General features: G+C 42.0%; 1 protein-coding gene across 1 annotated transcript; it reads left to right on the top strand.

Moving 5' to 3' along the window:
• The first annotated feature begins 10563 nt into the window (after window positions 1-10563).
• On the top strand, window positions 10564-17021 carry RPL6 (ribosomal protein L6). Its single transcript, XM_065904614.1, has 7 exons — window positions 10564-10708; window positions 11486-11719; window positions 11809-11907; window positions 13050-13193; window positions 13709-13757; window positions 14565-14749; window positions 15210-17021. The coding sequence occupies exons 2-7, from the start codon at window positions 11486-11488 to the stop codon at window positions 15360-15362; spliced, it is 864 nt and encodes a 287-aa protein (XP_065760686.1). The 5' UTR covers window positions 10564-10708; the 3' UTR covers window positions 15363-17021.
• The last annotated feature ends 1604 nt before the right edge of the window (window positions 17022-18625 follow it).

The raw sequence follows: 18625 nt of genomic DNA, 5'->3' as shown, positions 1-18625 counted from the left end.
CAATACTTTGGCCACCTGATGGGAAGAACCGACTCATTGGAAAAGACACTGATGCTGGGAAAGATTGAAGGCAAAAGGAGAAGAGGGTGGCAGAGGAAGAGATGATTACACAGCATCAGTGACTCAATGGACATGAATTTGAGCAATCTCCTGGAGATAGTGAAGGACACCTAAGCCTGGCATGCTTCAGTCCATAGGGTCACAAAAAGTCAGGCATGACTTAGCAACTGAACAACAACAATAATAGGTATGTATTTGAACATACACATACATTTGTATATATATGTAGATATATATGTGTATACATATAAAAATAAAACTCTGATATTTTTTCTTTTTGAAATATAATGGGCATTACTCTAGACCAGCACTGATTGTCTAACACAAATAAAATGTCAGCCATGTATGTGATTTTATCCACTTGTTTCTTTGAAGTATAGTTGCTTTATCACGTTGTGTTAGTTTCTGCTGTACAGAAAAGTGAATCATATACATGAACATTTACAAACACATATATTCCCCTCTTTACTGGGCTTCCTGCCACGTAGGGAAGTGCTCTGTGGTGACAAGGCACTGGGTAACGTCCCCTTTGTTATACAGTCAGTTCTCATTAGTCATCTATTTTACACATAAGAGCATACCGCATATGGAATTTTAAAACTTCTAGTGAAAGAAAGTGAAAGTGAAGTCGCTCAGTCGTGTCCGACTCTGCGACCCCATGGACTGGAGCCTGCCAGGCTCCTCTGTCCATGGGATTTTCCAGGGAAGAGTACTGGAGTGGGGTGCCATTTCCTTCTCCAGGAGATCTTCCTGACTCAAGCATCAAATTCTGGTCTCTCGCATTGCAGGCAAACTCTTTACCATCTGAGCCACCAGGGAATCCTCAAAGCTTCAGGTATTCACACTTAAAAAGGTAAACAAACAAACAAAAAGGTAAAGAAACATGTAAAATAAATTTGTAAAAATATCCTTATATAACCCCAAATAATACCAAAATAAATATAAAAATTATTTTATTTTACTTATTAAACCTTTGAGGTCCAGTGTATATTTTACACTTACAGACAATGTGTGAAATCTCAGTGTGAACTGGCTGCATTTCCAGTGCTTAATAACCACATTTGGCTGATGCAACCATACTGGACACTTATTCCTTGAAAGAAAGCTATGACCAACCTAGACAGCATAATAAAAAGCAGAGACATTACTTTGCTGATAAAGATCCGTCTAGTCAAAGCTATGGCTTTTCCAGTAGTCATGTATGGATGTGATAGTTGGACTATAAAGAAAGCTGAGCTCCGAAGAATTGATGCTTTTGAACTATAATGCTGGAGAAGACTCTCGAGAGTCCCTTGGACTGCAAGGAGATCAAACGAGTCTATCCTAAAGGAAATCAGGCCTGAATATTCATTGGAAGGACTGATGTTGAAGCTGAAACTCCAATACTTTGGCCACCTGATGTGAAGTACTGACTCATTGGAAAAGACCCTGATGCTGGGAAAGATTGAAGACGGGAGGAGAAGGGGATGAAAGAGGATGAGATGGTTGGATGGCATCACTGACTCGATGGACATGAGTCTGAGCAAGCTCTGAGGGTTGGTGATGGACAGGGAAATCTGGTGTGCTGCAGTCCGTTGGGCTGCAAAGAGTCGGACACGACTGAGCAACTGATCTGAACTGAACTGAACCATACTGGACAGCACACTGAGATGTAACGCACGCTTTCCCATATCTGCATCATTTCCACAGTGTGGGTGTTCAGTATTTAGTCAATTCCTGGGTTGGTAGACAATTTATTTGCAGGGTTTTCTGTCTTAATAGTGCTGGCATGAACTTCCTTATGAGAAAGTTGAGTGAGGGAGTGAACCACTATTAACCTTAACATTAAGGGAGTTATGATTAATATTGTCAATGTCATCCTCCATTTTAAAAATAAGATAACTCACTTGCAGAGATTTATCACAAGGTCAGAGAGCAAATGATCCCTGGCTAGAAGAGTAGTACCATTTCTGTAGCACAACTGCCCACTGGTTTTGTGTTTTCCTGTAGCTCAAAGAGATAGGATTCAATGTAAATGTATGTGTGACCTTGGATAAGCCATTTATTGTAATCAAGCCTCAGTTCTTTCATGTTAAAGTCTTACACTGTGTTAAAGTCCGGTGTTGAGGCTTAAAATATTTACACTGTAATCAATAAACCACTGAACAAATTTATGACCTCTTTATAGATGGCAAGCCCAGGTGCTTAATCATACTGTTTGCTCTATAACAGAATGATGATATTAATATTTTTCCCAACTAAGGGCTTCCTTGGTGGTGGCTTGGATGGTAAAGAATCTGCCTGCAATGCGGGAGACCTGGGCTCGATCCCTGGGTTGGGAAGATCCCCTGGAGGAGGGCACGGCAACTCACTCCAGTATTCTGGCCTGGGGAATCCCCATGGATAGAGGAGCCTGGTGGGCTATGGTCCATGGGGTCACAAAAAGTCGGACATGACTGAGGCAATACAACTGAGTGACTAAAGCACAGCGCAGTTCAGTTCAGTCGCTCAGTCGTGTCCGACTCTTTGCGACCCCATGAATCGCAGCACGCCAGGCCTCCCTGTCCATCACCAACTTCCAAAGTTTACTCAAACTCATGTCCATTGACTCGGTGATGCCATCCAGCCATCTCATCCTCTGCCCTCACCTTCTCCTCCTGCCCCAATCCCTCCGAGCATCAGGATCTTTTCCAATGAGTCAGCTCTTCGCATCACGTAGCCAAAGTATTGGAGTTTCAGCTTCAGCATCAGTCCTTCTAAAGAACACCCAGGACTGATCTCCTTTAGGATGGACTGGTTGGATCTCCTTGCAGTTCAAGGGACTCTCAAGAGTCTTCTCCAACGCCACTGTTCAAAAGAATCAATTTTTCGGCACTCAGCTTTCTTCACAGTCCAACTCTCACATCCATACATGACCACTGAAAAAACCATAGCCTTGACTAGATTGAACTTTGTCAGCAAAGTAATGTCTCTGCATTTTAATATGCTATCTAAGTTGGTCATAACTTTCCTTCCAAGGAGTAAGCGTCTTTTAATTTCATGGCTGCAATCACCATCTGTAGTGATTTTGGAGTCCCCCCCCCACAAAAAAACCAGTTACTGTTTCCACTGTTTCCCCATCTATTTGCCATGAAGTGATGGGAGATGCCATGATCTTAGTTTTCTGAATGTTGAGCTTTAAGCCAACTTTTTCACTCTCCTCTTTCACCTTCATCAAGAGGCTCTTTAGTTCTTCTTTCTGTCATAAGGGTGGTGTCATCTGCATATCTGAGGTTATTGATATTTCTCCCAGCAATCTTTTTTTTTTTTCTCCCAGCAATCTTGATTCCAGCTTGTGCTTCTTCCAGCCCAGTGTACTCTGCATATAAGTTAAATAAGCAGGGTGACAGTATACAGCCTTGACGTACTCCTTTTCCTACTTGGAACCAGTCTGTTGTTCCATGTCCAGTTCTAACTGCTGCTTCCTGACCTGCATATAGGTTTCTCAAGAGGCAGGTCAGGTGGTCTGGTATTCCCATCTCTTTCAGAATTTTCCAGAGTTTATTGTGATCCACAGTCAAAGGCTTTGGCATAGTCAGTAAAGCAGAAATAGATGTTTTTCTGGAACTCTCTTGCTTTTTCGATGATCCAGCAGATGTTGGCAATTTGACCTCTGGTTCCTCTGCCTTTTCTAAAACCAGCTTGAATATCTGGAAATTCACAGTTCACATATTGCTGAAGCCTGGCTTGGAGAATTTTGAGCATTACTTTACTAGCGTGTGAGATGAGGGCAACTGTGCGGTAGTTTGAGCATTCTTTGGCATTGCCTTTCTTTGGGTCTGGAATGAAAACTGCCCTTTTCCAGTCTTGTGGTCACTGCTGAGTTTTCCAAATTTGCTGACATATTGAGTGCAGCACTTTCACAGCATCATCTTTCAGGATTTGAAATAGCTCAACTGGAATTCCATCACGTCCACTAGCTTTGTTCGTAGTGATGCTTCCTAAGGCCCACTTGACTTCACATTCCAGGATGTCTGGTTCTAGGTGAGTGTGAGTGATCACACCATTGTGATTATCTGGGTCGTGAAGATCTCTTTTTTTGTATAGTTCTTCTGTGTATTCTTGGCACCTCTTCTTAATATCTTCTGCTTCTGGTCCATACCATTTCTGTCCTTTATTGAGCCCATCTTTGCATGAAATGTTCCCTTGGCATCTCTAATTTTCTTGGAGAGATCTCTAGTCTTTCCTATTCTGTTGTTTTCCTCTATTTCTTTGCATTGATCGCCGAGGAAGGCTTTCGTATCTCTCCTTGCTATTCTTTGGAACTCTGCATTCAAATGGGAATATCTTTCCTTTTCTCCTTTGCTTTTCACTTCTTTTCTTTTAACAGCTATTTGTAAGGCCTCCTCAGACAACTATTTTGCATTTTTGCATTTCTTTTCCATGGAGATGGTCTTGATCCCTGTCTCCTGTACAATGTCACGAAGCACAGCACAGTGAATGCTAAATTTTTGCAATACCGAAACAAACCACTAGAGGGAGTTCATTATGTTTTTATGTCAATGGCAAGTCTTTCTCTCTTTTTTTGGTAGAAAAACGTAAAATCACCTTTATTATTTACATCGGTTCTGTAAACAAAACTGGCAAACCCCCATTCCCAGTCTTTTAACAAATGCTTTGGAGGCATCACTAGGTGAAAGTCTCTGAGACTGTCAGAATTTTTGAGGGGTTCAAGTATGCCATTCTGCACTTTATTCATTGTGATACACTTTTTGAAGTAGCAGTTTCTAAGAGGTGTTTCGCTTAAGAAGCTGAGCAAATAAATGTGCTGACATTCTCATTCTCAAAAAAGAACAGTGTCAGCTCTTCCTGGAGAAAATTACATGCCTGGACAGGGAATAATCCTGAAGGGGTATGAACCGGAGTACGGTCCTTGCCTCAGCTTGCCTTTCATCCGTGGAAAAAGTTTAGCCAAAGAACACGTTTAATTAGAGAAGTAAGAAAATGCAGAAGCAAAGAAAAGCAGTCAAAGAGGACAAAACAATAATAGTTTAGTCTGTAAGCAAAGTCAAGGATCTTTAGTTCCTTCTCAAAGGTTGTAGATAGTATTCTGAACCACATCCTGTGAGCAGTCTTATAGATACTAAAACCCCCACCAGGTGGAAGAACTTAACTACATGATGACCAGACTGAAGCCATGACACAAGGTGCCACATTTCCGAGAACTGACCTCAAGAAAATGGGAACAAACCAGTCCTGGGACTGAAGATCAACTGTACTTAGTCAAAGATGACGCTAGTCAGGCAATTTCAAGATAACCGATTATCAGAGCTGACAGTGCTATTTCTACATGTAACTCCCTCTGTCTGCCTATAAAAACTCTTGGCCCCAGTTGTTGGGTGGGAGAGTCAGCCTTTGGACAGGAATTTCCAGAATCCAAAATAAAGCAAACTTTCCTCTTCACCAACGTTGAAAATGTCTTTTGAGCAGTGAGCAGCCAGGCCCCACTTTCAGTTACAGGCACAGAATGCAGCCTATTAAGATCATATTCATCCCAATCCATGTGGAAGGCAGACATCTGTAGAAATCCCATGTCTCAACAAACGTGGCAACTCTGCCTCTACTGTGGTCAGAAGTGCCCCACTGATATCTCTGAGGTCTTCATAAGCATCTGATCACTGCATCTCTATCCTCAGTCAACCAGAACCAGAAAAGGCTACATTATTCTCAGGGACACAGCCATGAAGCACGTTGTTTGTATACATTGAGGCATAAAGCTCTAACCACCAGCAACAAGCAAATGGAAGAGAATGGAAGCTTCAAGCTGAAAGATGTCATATTGTGTACATGTTACCTGAAGGGCTGCAATGAAGTTTGAAACACACACACACATATACTCACACACACAAAACCCTATAAGATATACCATGCTGTTGGTTTAGCAAAAGATAATAACTGTTCTTATTTTTAATTCTATTAACATGCACAGCAAGCTGTCTTATTTATCTTCATTAATCAGTTCTTTAATCCTCACAGACTATTGGTTAAGAGTGCACTCTTTGAAATCTGATCCATGCTGTGGGCAAGTTACTGCACCTCTTTGAGTCTGAGTTTTGTTTTGTTTTGTTTTGTTTTCAATTATTTTGATTAGTTGGAGGCTAATTACTTCGCAACATTGCAGTGGGTTTTGTCATACATTGACATGAATCAGCCATGGAGACATGTATTCCCCATCCCAATCCCCCCTCTCACCCCCCCACCTGATTCCCCTGGGTCCTCCCAGCGCACCTGGCCCGAGCACCTGTCTCATGCATCCCACCTGGGCCACAGTAGAGGCAGAGTTGCCACATTTGTTGAAACATGGGATTTCTACAGATGTCTGTACATCTGTGTCTCTTTTTCTGTTTTGCATATAGGGTTATCATTATCATCTTTCTAAATTCCATATATATGTGTTAGTATGCTGTAATGATCTTTATCTTTCTGTCTTACTTCAGAGTCTGAGTTTTCCCATAACATTATCCTCTATAGTTGTTGGGAGGATTCAATGAAATAAGGCAAGACACATAAAACAGTGTTAGGCACATAGCATACAGTATTGCTCTTACTACCCCTGGTGTATAAGTTTTAGCAGAATACTTGGCACATAGTAAGACCCCACAGGGTCCTGCTCCATTACATCATTTGCAGCTATGATCTAGATGGTGATGACGGTGCTGGTGGTGGTGACAACAAGAACAGACATTTATTTAGCCTTTCCACGCATCAAATACCATACTTGGTGATTTTGTATATATTAACTTATTTAATCTTCCCGACAATTCTGTGAGGTACATATTATGATTATCTCCATTTTGGAAATGAAGAAACAGCGCAGGGAGGGAATGTGGAGGAACAAACAATCATGCTCTTTGATGCCTCCATACCCACTTCATTTATTGTTCCAATTGCCACTTCCATCTGCTAAATTTGTATCCAGTCTTCCAAATCCAATGCGAAACCAAACTCTTTTGCAAAACTTTCCTAAATCCCCCAGAAGAAGTAACTCATAATTATTCATTTCTCTGTTTGTTTTTTCCTTGAATATGTGTTCTCCAGGGCAGGAATGTGCTTCATTGGTTTTAAATTCTAGCCTTTTCTACTACTGTATTACACGGGGAACTATATCTAATCTCCTGGGATAAACCATAATGGAAAATAATATTTTAAAAAGAATTTATCTATGTAAATTGACTCACTTTGCCATACACCAGAGATTGGCACACCATTGTAAATCAACTATATTTCAACAAATATGGTAAAACAAATTCTAGATTTTTAGACCTGCTGTCATTGAGCACAGGCTGCAGTCTGTTTAGGCGATGCAGGCATTAGGTAATTGTGGAGAAAATGTCCCTGGAAGGTTCCCATCTAGCCTTTCATTGGATAGGTTTCACTTGACTTGGGAATTAAGTCCTTCATCCATCTATGTGCTAAGTCCTTCCAGTCCTGTCCAGCTCTATGGGACCCCATGGACTGTAGCCCGCCAGGCTTCTCTGGATATGGAATTCTCCAGGCAAGAATACTGGAGCAGGTTGCCAAGCCCTCCTTCAGGGAATCGTCCAGACTCAGATATCCAACCCGCGTCTCTTGCATCTCCAGCATTGGGAGGCGTGTTCTTTACCACAAACGTCACGTGGGAAGCTCATTCATCTATCAGTTCAGTAAAGCAGAAATAGATGTTTTTCTGGAACTCTCTTGCTTTTTCGATGATCCAGCAGATGTTGGTAATTTGACCACTGCCTTTTCTAAAACCAGCTTGAATATCTGGAAGTTCAAGGTTCACGTATTGCTGAAGCCTGGCTTGAAGAATTTTGAGCATCACTTTAATAGCGTGTGAGATGAGGGCAATTGTGCGGTAGTTTGAGCATTCTTTGGCATTGCCTTTCTTTGGGTCTGGAATGAAAACTGCCCTTTTCCAGTCCTGTGGCCACTGCTGAGTTTTCCAAATTTGCTGACATATTGAGTGCAGCACTTTCACAGCATCATCTTTCAGGATTTGAAATAGCTCAACTGGAATTCCATCACGTCCACTAGCTTTGTTCGTAGTGATGCTTCCTAAGGCCCACTTGACTTCACATTCCAGGATGTCTGGTTCTAGGTGAGTGTGAGTGATCACACCATTGTGATTATCTGGGTCGTGAAGATCTTTTTTGTACAATTCTGTGTATTCTTGGCACCTCTTCTTAATATCTTCTGCTTCTGTTAGGCCCATACTATTTCTGTCCTTTATTGAGCCCATCTTTGCATGAAATGTTCCTTTGGTATCTCTAATTTTCTTGAAGAGATCTCTAGTCTTTCCCATTCTATTGTTTTCCTCTATTCTTTGCACTGATCACTGAGGAAGGCTTTCGTATCTCTCCTTGCTATTCTTTGGAACTCTGCATTCAAATGGGTCCTTCAAATGGGTCCCATGGCACAGGAGCGGCCGCTGCAATGGCGTGCAGGAGCGGCCGAGAGGAGCTACCCCACGTCCAAGGTCGGGGTGGCAGCCGAGAGGAGCTACCCCACGTAAGGTAAGGAGTAGCAGTTGCGCTTTGCTGGAGTAGCCATGAAGAGATACCCCACGTCCAAGGTAAGAGAAACCCAAGTAAGATGGTAGGTGCTGATAGAGGGCATCAGAGGGCAGACAGACTGAAACCACAATCACAGACAACTAGCCAATCTGATCAAACGGACCACAGTCTTGTCTAACTCAGTGAAACTAAGCCATGCCGTGTGGGGCCACCCAAGACAGACGGATCATGGTGGAGAGGTCTGACAGAATGTGGCCCACTGGAGAAGGGAATGGCAAACTACTTCAGTATTCTTGCCTTGAGAACCCCATGAACAGTATGAAAAGGCAAAAAGATAGGACACTGAAAGATGAACTCCCCAGGTCGGTAGGTGCCCAATATGCTACTGGAGATCAGTGGAGAAATAACTCCAGAAAGAATGAAGGGATGGGGTCAAAGCAAAAACAAGACCCAGTTGTGGATGGGACTGGTGATAGAAGTAAGGTTCGATGCTGTAAAGAGCAATATTGCATAGGAACCTGGAATCTTAGGTTCATGAATCAAGGCAAATTGGAAGTGGTCAAACAGGAGATGGCAAGAGTGAACGTTGACATTCTAGGAATCAGCGAACTAAGATAAACTGGAATGGGTGAATTTAACTCAGATGACCATTATATCTACTACTGTGGGCAGGAATCCCTTAGAAGAAATGGAGTAGCCATCATAGTCAACAAAAGAGTCCAAAATGCAGTACTTGGATGCAGTCTCAAAAACGACAAAATGATCTCTGTTCGTTTTCAAGGCAAACCATTCAATATCATGGTAATCCAAGTCTATGCCCTGACCAGTAACGCTGAAGAAGCTGAAGTTGAATGATTCTATGAAGACCTACAAGACTTTCTAGAACTAACAACCCAAAAAGCTGTCCTTTTCATTATAGGGGACTGGAATGCAACATTAGGAAGTCAAGAAACACCTGGAGTAACAGGCAAATTTGGGCTTGGAGTACAGAATGAAGCAGGGCAAAGGCTACTAGAGTTCTGCCAAGAGAATGCACTGGTCATAGCAAATACCCTCTTTCAACAACACAAGAGAAGACCCTACACATGGACATCACCAGATGGTTGACACCAAAATCAGATTGATTATATTCTTTGCAGCCAAAGTTGGAGAAACTCTATACAGTCAGCAAAAAACAAGACCGGGAGCTGACTGTGGCTCAGATCATGAACTCCTTGTTGCCAAATTCACACTTAAACTGAAGAAAGTGGAGGAAGCCACTAGACCATTCAGGGTATGACCTAAATCAAATCCCTTATGACTTACAGTGGAAGTGAGAAATAGATTTAAGGGACTAGATCTGATAGACAGAGTGCCTGATGCACTATGGACGGAGGTTCGTGACATCATACAGGAGACAGGAATCAAGCTGCTGCTGCTGCTAAGTCACTTCAGTCGTGTCCAACTCAATGTGACCCCATAGATGGCAGCCCACCAGGCTCCCCTGTTCCTGGGATTCTCCAGGCAAGAACAATGGAGCGAGTTGCCATTTCCTTCTCCAATGCAGACCGTCCCCCCAAAAAATAAATGCAAAAAAGCAAAATGGCTGTCTGAGGAGGTCTTACAAATAGCTGTGAAAAGAAGAGAGCGGAAAACAAAGGACGAAAGGAAAGATATACCCATTCATCTATACTTTCTTAATATTTAAAATGGTACTGCTTTCTAATGTTTTTGGTAGGCAAAATAAAAAGTTTCAACTTTAGGACGGTTCCCAAAAGTACTCTGAGAATTCTACTCGTCTACAAAATGAAGCATTTCCAGAAAACATGGTCTTCACTTTCGCCACCTGAGAAAATTAGTTCTGTAGGCAGTACCAACGAGGCTGAACTACATTTCCCACAATGCCTCAGATCCGGAAGGAAGTGAGACTCGACCCTTCCCGTGATTCCTTATAGACCGGAAGCCAGGACCTTAGTTCTTTTTCCCATCTTGCAAGGTAAGAATGGCGGTATCTCTTTGCAGGACTAGATTTCAAGATCCCAATCCTTCGCCATCTTAGCTGAGAGGGTATCAAGTCGACATCTGCAGGGGTCAGGCACGCTCGGGGCGTACTGAGAGGCCTCCCGGACGCTTCATTTCTCTCTCTTGGGTTTACGGTAGGGCACGAAGAGAGTGAGGTGGAAGGTTGTAGAGGCTCGGATTGCTCGCCACCCTCCTGGACTGGGGAAATAGGGCCCTTCCAGGGATTCGTAGCCGACTAGTGGGGCCGTAGGGACTAGGGCGGCGGCGCGCGCTCCTGAATCCGGAATCTGGGTTCTAGAATACGCGACCTAGTTTGTCTCTGCCACGTTGTGGATTTAAGGCTAAGACCAAATGCTGCTTTCTCCTCTTGCCCAGTCCGCGGGCCGGAAGTCGGCTCCGGGGCTTTGCGGTTTTTTTTCTCTCTGGGCTTAGTTTGGACTTAGTGTGTTTGTCTTCGCCTCCTAAACCAAATTTCTTGAGTGAGGCAGTCTGGGGAGAACAAAAGTCCTGAAAGCGAGCAACTTCAAGTTGCAGTCTCGCTGCTTCCTGGCTTTGCAAATTGTTTTGGCCTGTGCCTAGAATTTTTAATTTGCAAGATAGAAATAATGGAATAAGGACCTGTGACATCAAAATATGCGGCGAACACTTAACGGGCGTGACGTGCCTTCGGCTCGTCGAACAGCTTATAGTGTATTGGGGGAGACAACCTAAAAATTAAACCATTATGGATGTTGTTGCAAAGGTGGGGGGATTTGGAAGAAGGCCTATATCTTATAGTGGGAAGAATGAAAAGGACGTTATAGCTACTTGGAGGATGAGAACTTGTAGTTTGGGAGGCTGTCAGTGTATAGCTATAGGATAACTGGTGAAATGCCTTTTTTTTTTTTTTTTTTAAATACACGTGTTGGTAGATGGCGGGTGAAAAGGCTGAGAAGCCAGATACTAAGGAGAAAAAATCTGAAGCCAAGAAGGCTGATGCTGTCAAAAAGGCTAAAAAGGTGAAAGTGGTGAAGAAAGTTAAGAAGGGGAAGCCCCACTGCAGCCGAAACCCTGTCCTGGTCAGAGGAATTGGCAGATATTCCCGATCAGCCATGTACTCCAGAAAGGCCCTGTACAAGAGAAAGTATTCAGCAGCTAAATCCAAGGTAAGGGATGCGAGGAACTCAGTGGGCATTCTCTTAAGCTTAAAATGTTTGTCTGCCTCTGACTTAGGGAAGTGTTTGTCTCCTCACAGGTCGAAAAGAAAAAGAAGGTTCGGGTTCTTGCTACTGTCACAAAACCAGTTGGTGGTGACAAGAATGGTGGTACCCGAGTGGTCAAACTTCGCAAAATGGTAAGATTTGGAGGAGATCTTAAGTTGCGTGCTGAGTTGTATCCTGTGAGGATTTTTGTGTGTGCTCAAGGTTCTGGAAGTTTGTGTTTACCAGAGAATTACTAATGGAGGATACTGAGTTTTCGGTTTATGATTTGGCTTCATTACTTACTGTTCTTCTGTAGAGTTACTTTTCTGTGCTTTTGTTTCTTATAAAACTGGAATAAAGTTTCGCCTCTTGGGGTTGTGAAATTTACCCTGCAGAGTCTAAAAATGCGGCCAGACCTATAGAACATTTGTCCACTAAAGCTAAAGCTGTGTTTCTTGGCCCCTCCTTATACCATGTACAAGATCCAACATTTTCTTTGTGAAAAAGAAAGGTTTGCTCTAACTTCCATTATGGAACTGTTGCCAGATGTATTACACGGCTGCACAGTTGAATATTACTGCACAAGAGCAAGAATGGCACTTTGATTTCTTCTTATCAAAGATTTTGTGAGCTGATTTTTCTGTTGGCCATTCATGTTTGTGGTAAAAGCAAAAAAGTGTCCACTAACATGACAGTTAGAAGTAGACTATTGTGAGTTACTTGTCATAGTGAAAGCGTCTGTGGGGTCTTATTTTTATAATAAATGAACTGGCAGTCTTGATCTAAGCTAATACCTTTGGTTCTATACAGTTTGTTTTTCTTTGTGAATAATGTGAGAGCCATGCATGTTAGCGTGATGTGTATGAACACATTTTGTTTAATTGGGAAACGAGCCTTTTTTCATAGCATACAGAATGTGTCAGGCCTTTGTTTTCTGAAGTGTAGTTTTCAGCACTCAGAAACCTTAGAAAAGCTTTGAGAATCACTGCTACAGGACACTGCATAAGCCATGTAATACACTAAAGTTTGGTTTGATCCCAAATTGACTTGCTGGATCTTTCCCTCTGCTTGAACACACAGTTCTTTCAGTTTCTACCCTGTGTTTTTGCATGAAAAGCTAATAAAGCAGCACTGACCTTTTCTACTTTTAAAATCTTAGAAGTGAAATGCAATAGTGTGAATAAAGTGTTTTAAGTAACTGAAAGACGGTAGCAAAGGTTTTACCGACCCCAGAACCAGCTCTACTGACTTGATTAACTTAATTTAATAAGTTGGACCTATGGGCTTTCTCCAGCCTAGGTATTACCCTACTGAAGATGTGCCTCGGAAACTGTTGAGTCACGGCAAGAAACCGTTCAGTAAGCATGTGAGGAAGCTGCGCGCCAGCATCACTCCTGGGACCGTTCTCATCATCCTCACGGGGCGCCACAGAGGCAAGGTGAGTGCAGCTGCCAGAGTGCCTGCGTCCGGTAGGGTTGCCTGTGTCAACTAGGTCCGCAGCAGGAGGTCCCGTGGGAGGGCTGAGGTGCTCCGTAACGGGACCAACGAACCAGTCCCTAGCATAATGTGTGTAGTCTGTAACATAATAACTGATCGCCTTCTCCTGTTTTTGGTAATACTAGTTAGAAATGGTTCAGGTGTCCCTGTACTCAAAAAATATGTTTGAGTTGCTTCCTTAGAATGGAATTGCAGGGATAGAATTAGAGTTGAAGGATATTTATTTTTATTGCTAAAGGTGGTGGCAGCTCATTTAAAAAGGGGGGGGGGGGGCACACCAAATTACTGCTTATATCCTAGAGTCACCTCTGTTAGTAGTTTGGTATAATTCCTTCCAGAACTGTTGGACGTATATATAGGTAGAAATTTCCTTTAACGAAATTAGCCTGTGATTTGATTAATTCAGAAGTCAGTTTTTATTTGTGGAGCTATGTAGCATTTCTTTTTAATTTACAGAGGGTCATTTTCCTGAAGCAGCTGGGCAGTGGCTTGCTACTTGTGACTGGTAAGAAAGTCCTTGGGTTTAATATCCTCAGAAATTTGCAGCTCTCCTCATCTTCAGTTTTGTTTAGAAATAATTTATATGCATCACTCTTATGAGTTGAAGGTGCATAGTATGATGATTTGGTTATTAATATATATATTGTGAAATAATTACCACAGTAGGTGAGTTTAAAAGTTCTTTCTTTGTGGTGAAAATTCTTAGAAACTACTCTCTTGAATTGTGTTTTTAAATGCCTGAAGTACACATTTTGCTCCCACCTAAGGAGAGGTTTCAGTGCCATGAGATTCTTCAGCCTATTTCATTGCCTTGTGTACACATGCATTCTAAGGGAGCAGCTATTTAACTTTATGATATGCAGCAGCATATCATAAAGTAATTGCCACTTTTAATGCAGAGTGTTTGTCTACTAATTCCAAGGAATGCATACTGTACAAGGCCTATGATTGATCTGCTACTTGGCCCCAGGATGGAGTTCCTGGATAGGCAAAAAGTGAGCTGTTTACTCTAGAAAACAGTGCTCAGTTTGAATTTTTCATGAGGCACTGGTGATTTTTTTTTTTTTTTTAAACCAACCTGTATAAGTAGCTCTGCTCTTTCCTGGTCTGGGTAACTTTAAGATGTGAGGGGTGGGGGAAGTCTCACATCTTGAAAAAAGCCTTGATGCTGGCAGTGGAAAGCAGTTTGGAATTTCTTCAGACCCAGATAAAAGCTAGAACCTTTGTCAACAGATATTTTTTTCAAATCCAGTCAGGTCTTGACCATTTGCTCCTCTTTTCCCTCACTATATTGATCCTCCCCCACCCCCAGGGCCTCTATCCCTCAATCGAGTTCCTCTGCGTAGAACACACCAGAAATTTGTCATTGCCACCTCCACCAAAATCGATATCAGTGGTGTGAAAATCCCAGAACATCTCACTGACACTTACTTTAAGAAGAAGAAGCTGCGTAAGCCGAGACACCAAGAGGGTGAGATCTTCGACACAGAGAGAGAGGTAAGCTTCTATTTCTGTCTTTGCCTTTGGTAACTCTGGCTCCTCTAATTGGGAGTGAAAATAAATAAGGTTAAGAACTGTTAAAAAGAAAGGCTGTAAAGAACGAGTGAGGAATACCTGGGAAATAATGTTAAATCATAATAAATAGTAATGCCCTGAATTCCTAGTTGGCAACTAGGAGTTCAACTCAGAAGCCTGAGGTTTTGGTGAAACTCTGAACTACTGTTTTCCTGGGAATTATCAATCATTTATCCTTTTATATTAAAGTAGGCAAAAGGGTAAAACTTACTATTATTATATATTAAAAATAGGTTATATTTCACAGCTCTCCAAAGAAGATTATCAGAATTGCCTTCTCAATATCTCTAGGACTGAGTACTTGTGAGAGAGGATTTCTTAGTTAATGTGGAGTTTAGTACTTGGGCTGTTGTTTTTTTAAATGATTTTTCTTTTTGTTTAGAAATACGAGATCACAGAGCAACGCAAGGTTGATCAGAAAGCTGTGGACTCACAAATTCTGCGAAGAATCAAAGCTGTCCCTCAGCTCCAGGGCTACCTCCGCTCTGTGTTTGCTCTCACAAATGGAATTTACCCTCACAAAGTAGTATTCTGAACTTCTTGCAAAGAACCTAATTAAATAACTTGTCCATTTCCTTTGTGTCTTTTTTTTTTTTTTAATCTGCCTCTAGGTGTATGACTTACAGCCAACTTAATGGGACATTAGCCTCTACTAAGAGGAGTGGGATTGGGAGGCTGTAAACTGCAGAGAAATCTCCTCTTCGGATAAGCATTCTTAGCTTCCTTAGTGTCTTTTCAACTTTTTCACCAGGAATGTACCAATACAAAATAGTGGGATTTCCCGTCATCACTGAACGAGTCTGTACTAACTACATGGATAAGAACTGGGCTCTTCAGCTTGCAGACTTTACCCTCTTTCCAGTTTCTTGTATGCTTAGTTTCTTAAAGCATATATAGCAAATGAGTGTAATTAGATACCCTTCTCCGTTTTTAACCAAGAATCTCGTGTACGGTACATGCCATTACACAGATAAGTGTGTTTTGATTGTTCCACAGGAAGTGCTCGTCTTTACTGCTGCATAGTATAGCCTTGGCGTTCTGTGGGTATTTGGGTTTCTAGCATTTTGATTATACACGTTTCCACTGCTATCTAAAAGAGTATTCCTCTGAAACCTGTTGTAAGCTAAAATGACATAAAGTGAAATTACCTTATGACATATCTTGCTAACAGGTATAAAATGAGATAAAACACAGGTGCCCACAGTTCAGAGCAATGGTTCGTTACCTGAAATGCTAAATGCAGTTCCCAGGAAAGGAGCTTGGCAACGCCATTCCCACAGCCTAGACATGCTGCCTCTATAATGGCTCTGCAAGACAGCTGTTTTTCCCCCTTTTCCTTTTTTTGGTTAAAGTAGACTCAGCAGTGGGTGCCTGAGTGTTAGAATCTGAAATATGCATACAGATGAGCAAGTACCAGGAGAAGTTTGCTTAGTCAAAGAGCTTCCTGAGCCATTGCGGTGGTGCTCAGTGTGTCAGTCTGGGTCTCACCCATGGACTGTTGCCTGTCAAGTTCCTCTGTCCAAGGGATTTTCTAGGCAAGAATACGAGCGTGTTGCCGTTTCCAGATCCAGGGATTGAACCCATGCCCCACATTGCAGGCAGACCCACTGAGCCACCTGGGAACCCTTAGGCAGTTCCGATAAATGGTGCCAAAGTACATTACCCTCCATGAAGGTTGTATCAACTTGTGAGTGCCCATTACCTTACAGACTCACTAAATGATACATCGTTAGACTTCAGCTTTTAGCAATAGGTGAAAAATGACAAGAATTTTTTGTTTGATATTTGGGGGTTTTTTTTTTTTTTTTGGATGATAGAGTGGTGGTTTTCGTTTGTTTTGCTGCACTGGGTCTAGTTCCTGAACAGGGACTGAACCTGGGCCCCCCTGCCTTGGGAACAAGAAGTCTTAGCCACTGCACTACCAGGGAAATATGTTCATCTATTAAGATTTACGAAATATGTTTTAATACTTGGTGTTGATTTGTTTGAACATTCATGCGCTGCTTATGAAAGAGATGGACAGGATATTCAAGAGAGCAACATAGAATCTTGAAATAATCACAAATATGCAAAAAAAGTCATGTGGAGAAAGTGTTACCTCATTTTTATTTTATTTATATATATATAATGTGATTGATTATAAAAATCGCCACAAGGAATTTTTATGTACATTAAAGGCAGTGTTGTGAATTTTTTCTTTTTTGGTCTCCAGAGCTCTTTATGGTCTTAAATTATTAGCAATAAGAGTTTTCTGTTCATGTGAGTTATGTCTGTTAATAATGTACCATATTAGGACCAAATATTTGTATTTAAATGACAGACCATTCCATGTTAATGCAATATTTTTGTGAAAAATAGTTTCCAAAACAAAAATGGCATTGTTTCATGGTTTTGTAAATTTCTTAACTTCTGGCCTTATAAAAGACCCCTGGCTTCTCATGCGTGTTTCTACATTCAGTCCGTTGCTGTGTCAAATATGTCCTGCAGCCTCTGGACACTTCATTTTACACTCACCAGAAAATAAATGTGAAGACAGTGTCTTAGTAGCATCATGGCAAATGGCTTTCACTTCACAGATTCATTTAAAAATCTCAGGGACACCAAGGATTCCCAAATCATACTTAGTACCACTCTACTAGCCCTTCTGCAAGGTTCCAGATTCTTTGATATTTCATTTTTGGATTTTTTTAATACATTTTTTGCCACGTTGCACAGCATGTGGGATTTTGGTTCCTTGACAAGGGATGGAACTCACGCCCCTTGCAATGGAAGCTCAAAGTCTTAACCACTGGACCAGCAGCAAAGTCCCCTGTATTCCCATCTCTGTGATGTCCTCCCTTTCCGTCCATCTGCTTCCTGTAGCTCTGGTGCATCTGTGCAATATCTGTGCAATGCTTAGGGCAGGACTGCTTGTAGAGAACAAGGCTGAGAACCCTGCGTCTGAGATCCTGCTTTCTTAGCATCCGAATACCTGTTGTTTAGGTTTTCTGTCGCTGCTGTAATAAGTTACCACAAAGTCTGTGACTTAAGTACATTCTCTTAGAGTTCTGGAGGTCAGAAGTCCAAAACCAGTTTCAGTGGGCTAATGTCAAGCCTATGGTAGTGAGTGTCCATCCATCTCCCGTGATGGGATCCCTTCCTCCCAGGTGCTCCAGTCCAGATTTTTGTGTCACATCACCTTCCTCGGATCCTCGATCTCGTAAAAGACCAGTGTGATTACATCCTAATTGGAAAATTTCATGAATTGGGTATCTCGTGAAGATGGTTTCTCCACTCACAATACTTCTGACACCAAGATGTATGGATTTTCCCACACCGAGCAATTCTCCAATTCTCCACAGATACCAGCTAAATGTCCTCCGGTCCCGTTTTGACACTCAACTACTCGAAATTAGCATGGACCCGAAGCATCAGTCCCACAAGACTGCTCCTCATGTCAGATGCCAATCACAAGTACTGGGTCCCTGGGTCACCCACACATCTGCCTGAGTTCCAGTAGACGATTCTTACAAATCCATCCTCAGCTTTGATAGTTTGCTCTAATGGCGCTCAGAACTCAGAGGAACACTTCACTTCCAGTCACCAGTTTGCAATAAAAGTTACAACTCAGGAACAGCCAAATGGAAGCCATAAATGGAGCAAAGTAAGGGGTGTGTTGGAGCACTGTACCCTCTCTGGGTATACTATTTCCCGCACCTCTTGATGTGTTTGTCAATCAAAAAGCTCATTAAATCTTATTCAAGAGTTTTATATAGAGCTTGATCACTAGCACTACCACTACTTCCCTGCCTTTCCTTA

The sequence above is a fragment of the Muntiacus reevesi genome, chromosome 13 (genome assembly GCF_963930625.1).
Source record: "Muntiacus reevesi chromosome 13, mMunRee1.1, whole genome shotgun sequence".
In the NCBI taxonomy this organism is placed as follows: Eukaryota; Metazoa; Chordata; class Mammalia; order Artiodactyla; family Cervidae; genus Muntiacus; species Muntiacus reevesi.
This window is presented reverse-complemented; position numbering and strand designations above follow the sequence as displayed.

Bases quoted from the DNA above. Each gene is read 5' to 3' on its own strand.
- RPL6 (XM_065904614.1), top strand. From the start codon at position 11,486: ATGGCGGGTGAAAAGGCTGAGAAGCCAGATACTAAGGAGAAAAAATCT. The intron at 11,908-13,049 runs GTAAGATTTGGA...GGCTTTCTCCAG, and splicing joins TGGTCAAACTTCGCAAAATG to CCTAGGTATTACCCTACTGA. The intron at 13,758-14,564 runs GTAAGAAAGTCC...CCCCACCCCCAG, and splicing joins TGGCTTGCTACTTGTGACTG to GGCCTCTATCCCTCAATCGA.